Raw genomic sequence first — 5,804 nt, 5'->3', positions numbered from 1 at the left:
ATGATAAAATTACGTCAATATAACCCTCTAAACATGTAATTCAAGTCATATAATGCAATATGGGTGGATGTGAATTCAAACAAATAGTTTGGTTGAACGTGTGCATAATTACAATGATAATATGTACAATTCAATTTTAATCAATATTAATTATACTACATTATACGTAACAGTTAGATGACTTATAATATTATTGATTAAGAATTGGTTGAGTGAGCAAAGCAAACGAGCATTGTCTTAACAATACAACCTTTAAATCAAATACTCTTACTGACTTAGAAAAATAACTCATTGACTGACACATTGTCAGCGCAAAATTTGGAGACAGTGGTGTAAATCGGAAAAAATGACAGTACGCGGACCTTTTAACACCGTCGAAAGTTGGAATTCTGAATGATTGAGCATAGTTCTTAATGACTGCCTATCCGCAATGGCATTGACTGAATATGTGTGTTATATTCTAAGATTGTGGGTTGTATTCTAAGATAGGATATTATATTTTCAGTAAACACATACATATTTCGGCTCATTTCTAAACATTACGAAACAGAATTACAAGTTTTACTATACAAACATATACTTAACAATATTTTCTTCCCACGTTGTTGCATATATACATGAATTATACAGTATGTCCCTTTCAAAAGCATAAGGAAACACTTTAGACAATCATGAGATGTTGCCAAACAACACAAAACTAAATGTATGACCATAATGAAGAAAGAAGATTATATCTTTCTCCATGACATGTAAATCGTTATATGTATATCATATATTTTATTTTGTTTAATCACACATCTGCGTTAGGCAGTACTATCTTATTCTAGTAGCACGTACATGTTATTAATTTAAAATTCAAGTGTAAATTGTACATTCTGTGTTATGCATTGTTTTTTAGGTCTTAACACTATATATATATCTTTACGAATATTCTCAAAAATATTAACAAACGTTTCGGTTATGTTTACAATAACACTTATTGATTAGTCAGATATTTTGCTTTATATCGCGTGTTGAACGTACGAGGTATCCACGTAGTCGTAGTGGCATACATTTCTGTTTAAACGGACTTGGGTGTCTTCAATAACCGGAAGTGGAGGTGTTAGTAAGTTGTCAGGGACAATTGCAGTTGTCCTTCTCTTTAAATAATGCAATATAATTTAGATTCAATACATATAAGACGATTAAAAAAACTATGTAAACATTAATTCCATTTCAGAAATGTCTTAAATGATACAATCGACTCAAGTGGTATGAAGCTTATCCAAACAGTGTAGCGATTTTATCTCTACATAATTTTTTCTACATTTAATTGCATTAGATTAAAAAATACTTACTAGATCGTGAAGCACAGTTGTCTCAACAGTAGACTGTACACCATCGTACACATGTCTACTAGGATCGCTGGCTACAGGTCCTCTTCGGTGCAGAAACCTTTCATACGCTGTGTAAAACAAAATTGTCCGTTAAAATTATAAGAACAAACACCTTAGCAATCGAAATCAAATACGTTCAAATATGTCAAACATTGAGATAAAGTTGAGGATTCTTGCGGAGTGTTATTGAATAAAATATTGACAATGGGCAACGAGCGATAACGAATCACCCAACTTGAAAAAATAATTATATTATATAAACCAATTGAACATATATTGAAAGGAAACATATTTTCATTTAGGTGTATTCATAATTACCATGAGATTTGCATCGACAAAGGAGAAGCACGGTCAATGCTGTTACAAGTGAAAGTAATACGGTTCCAGATAATGCATAAAGGACCGACGTATGCCATTGTTGAGTTACAACGGATGCACAGATGGTAATTGATTCTGCAATTAGACAAATGTTCCTGCTCAGGTATTCAGTTACATTATGAACGTTTTTGTAACTATATTGTTTAGTCCATCTATTTTTTTGTTTTTATTACGTTTCATTTATGAAATATAATGGCAACAAACGTACCTTTTAAAGCTTGAAAGGAAATTGTGTATGTTTCATGATTTGAATCAGATGAATCGTTCCCGCATTTTGCTGAACACTGTATCCGTTTTCCGTCTACTTCTTTAGTAATGAAGTAGAGAACATTTGAAACACTTATATAGCCGGAGGTACTGATCTTTGTCCATTGTGATGTCGATATAGGGTAAAGATAGACAGAGCTGCTGTTCCATGCAATTACACATGGTATGCATGGTCCACCAGAGTGACAGGTTAAGTTAAGTATTTTGGGACTGCTCTCTTTTACAATAGCTGTCTCCATAAAAAGGACTAAAGGGTAACCGAAAACAACAATCGATCAATGCATAAATGGAATAGTAAACAATAAAATAATGTCAGAATTCATTCAGTTTTGCCTATTTTGTGTTGATCATTGTTTTAGAAATACTTAGTGAACACAAAATGCAGTGAGTTCATTTATGCCATGAACGTTCATGATATTTGCGGATTGAAGTGGCACCGTAAAACAACTCATTATATTGTTATTCCTTCGAGACAGTTAGTAAGACGTTGTCTCGTGTTTGAATATATATATCTCAGGAATCACAACAGTCGAATTTACAGACGTTAACTGTGTTGTTGTTGTTACCAGTGCTTTAAATAAATATTATATTTCAAGTAAAATTAGTGTTTACAATTAGAGTAGAAAGCAGCAAACCAAAAACAATTGTTATTTTACGTATGTTTGATCAGATATAGTCGATTTATCTCGTCGATAAAGGCAGTCTCGTTTGATTGACATACAACGTTATCGTTATATAATTTCAAAAAACACTCTCAGGAAAAACTAAAATAAACTATTTATTTGACAATAATGCAACAATTCACCATGGGAAATGTAGGTTTCTTAAATGCGTTATGCCTTATCTTATACAATCGATACGTTCCGAGATCAACTTACATTTCATACAGATATTTTTGCATACTGAGTCATGTTTTAGACCAAAATCATATTTGCTTTTCCTGGTGCAGCACATCCTTCTTCCATTCCACAATTTGTTAGCCTTTGTCACCTTTGCTAAACTTGTAAAAGTATGAGATGATTCATTAAATGTATAAGTGTATTGAACATCACCGAGCAAAATGTGTTCAACGTATATGGATATTATCGCAGCTGGGATAGCATTTCGCACTTCACAGATAGATGCAGAGTTTTCACCATCAAGGAATTTAGGAACTGTAAGAACAGGCGGGCTACCTGTCTCTGGAATCGAAACATGATGATTTAACAGCATTCAATTTTATACAAAGTCCATTTTATTCAACAAAAAGGAACAAAGCTTGTCACAATATGTCTCCTATTTGCTTACCTACGCTACATAGAATGCCGTGCACTTCGTAAGGTGTTTCAAGGGTTGCATAAAAAACTTGACATGTCACATTCCGTCTAGACATTCCGGCCATTTTTTGAAAAACGTTTTGGTATCGGTACCACCCTTTATTCCCTTCGATTTCAGCAGGAAGAAATGAGTCCTGTCCTAATAAAAGTATAACATGTACAGGTTCTGCTCCATTTCCAGTTTTGCAATAAACGTCCGAGCTTCCATAAACATAAATGCATTCTATTGTATCAAAGTCAGGTGATTTTGGACCAAGAACTGGGTTACCCGGTCTCTCTAAAAACACAAATCTTTTAAAATCGATTGGAATACATTATAACATTTTAAAATGCAAACGAAAACTAAAGATTACGAATTGATATCTTGAAACAGATTATCAGCAAAAGCAATGTAACTTTAAAGCTGCACAGAATCCGTATTGTATGATAAATAACAATTTAAAATATACGCTCCTTCATTTCTTTCTTCGAAGTTATATATATTCAATATGTACAAATATTCAGATACTTTTTCCTCTTTGTAAGAATCTTTGCGTAGATCTATGTCCTGTTTTTGGAATGTTCGTGTAGTGTTAGTTTGGCGCTGTATAAATTGGTCAAACAGAACTGTTTGACGTCCAAGCCGCGAACAATCGTACTTAGAAGCACAAGAGCTCCAAATTGTCCAATAATATAAGCAATTTATAACTAAATAATAAATGTAATTGTCGCAACAAAATCCTATTTTATTGTGGTTGTATAGAGACAATATCCACAAAGCAACAATTAGTAAGTAAATGGCAAAGTAACAATTGCAATTTTTATAACAACGAATATTTTAAATTATTCCTTAAACAATTAAAGTTAATTGATATGAACTGATTGATTAGATTGAGGTTATCTCGTTTTTCGCCTTGGTAGCTTATCAACATTTAACACGTTTTGATTTCTTTAAACTTCCAAAGATCACGCAAATAGGTGTTTTATGAATACGGTCACAGAAACAATAGCAACTACAGGGACAGGCCTTGTGGCAAAATCCTACCAAGATTGTGTAAGAAGACTTAATAATGATAATATACCAAATAGAACCCCAAATGATTTCAAATAGGAAACATGATACAACAAGCACAACGAAACATAAATGAAAGTTTATGTTACCCACTTGAAACGATCAGTGATATATACCTTTCAAATTTAACGATATCATGGATGTTTTAATTGTTTCGTTTGTTGAACATCCAGCGTAGAAATAAGATCCGTCGTATTCAATTGAAGCCGTCCATTTTAAAAAGAATGACCTATCTTCAGAATATCTTTTAACATTTGTCCCATTCATTGTTTGAAATGATGTGTCCCCGTCCTTTATGTACCTCCATTCTACGTCACATCCCCAAGGGAGGAACGGTGTCGCTTTCAGTGTTACCTCCGTGTTCACAAAAGCTGCTCCTTCCACTGATATCGTTCCATACCTGTTTCTCGATGCACAGACGTAGCCAAGAAGAGCTGAAAGGTTTCATACTAATTACAATACACATCTCATCCTCAATAACGAAACAGTACAAGTTGAACTATAATTATGTATTAATATTGAAAATCCGATGGCTAACAAACGAGAGGTACACACAGGCTATCGATATGAATAGTCTGAAATTATAAGAACAATTCATGAACCATAAACGTAGGAAGAAATATACGTTGCATTGCCTTTTCTTCTATTACATTAGCATTTAAAGTAAACCTTATACAATTATAAATTAGTAGTGGTAGTGGCAGTAGCAGTAGAAGAAGTAGAAACAGAAACAGTAGGAGTAGCAGTAATAGCAGAAGCAATAGAAAAAGTAGAAGTAGCACTAGTAACTTGTGATTGTAATTATCATAAGAACTCTTTTCTAATATTTAAATTAAAAAGAGTATATCATTTGACGGATTTTACTTATCCAACATACCGCAATTGAGTACGGCAAGTTGAACACATATAATTATCCATTGTCGTGGCATATCTCCGCAAAATTATTCAACCATAAAAATGTTGTTTTTTAGTCTATTTAATGCAAATGAGTAACATTCGTTACTTATTTTTTCAAGAAAATAGAGACCGACCATCCCTTGCATTTTCATAAGGGAAGATATTTGTGTGTTTTTCCCGGTCTATCCACAATTGTTTGACTGGAGTTCCGGAAACCCTTAAGTTATACTTTCGATTTGACAATGAATTGAGTTGTACTTTTATGTATATGAAAGACGTTTTCATCCGCAGAAAGGCCTTATATTTTTTATCATTGTGAATCATACTAGAAAGGAAATTACAAACGTCTTACACTGTTTATAAATGTTGCATCGTTTTTTCAAACCGCAATAAAAAGGACAATGAATTGAGGATGTTCGAATGTTCGAGTTCGTATATGGTTAACAAAGACATTTTAAATTATCGGTATTCTATACTCACTCTTTTCTCTCAAGCCAAAATTAAGGTATCTGATGAACA

The 5,804-nt window shown here is 33.0% G+C and overlaps 1 protein-coding gene across 1 annotated transcript; it reads right to left on the bottom strand.

Annotated features, from left to right (window-relative positions):
- Window positions 1-1,001: 1,001 nt before the first annotated feature.
- On the bottom strand, window positions 1,002-5,403 carry LOC128204647 (uncharacterized). The gene is made up of 5 exons (XM_052906049.1): window positions 5,266-5,403; window positions 4,505-4,822; window positions 1,695-1,829; window positions 1,338-1,444; window positions 1,002-1,139 (listed from the first exon to the last, which is right to left on the bottom strand). The coding sequence occupies exons 1-5, from the start codon at window positions 5,315-5,317 to the stop codon at window positions 1,002-1,004; spliced, it is 750 nt and encodes a 249-aa protein (XP_052762009.1). The 5' UTR covers window positions 5,318-5,403.
- Between the last annotated feature and the right edge of the window lie 401 nt (window positions 5,404-5,804).

This window comes from Mya arenaria, chromosome 10 (assembly GCF_026914265.1).
Source record: "Mya arenaria isolate MELC-2E11 chromosome 10, ASM2691426v1".
NCBI lineage: Eukaryota > Metazoa > Mollusca > Bivalvia > Myida > Myidae > Mya > Mya arenaria.
Note: the sequence above shows the minus strand (reverse complement) of the source record. Positions and strands in the feature narration are given on the sequence as shown.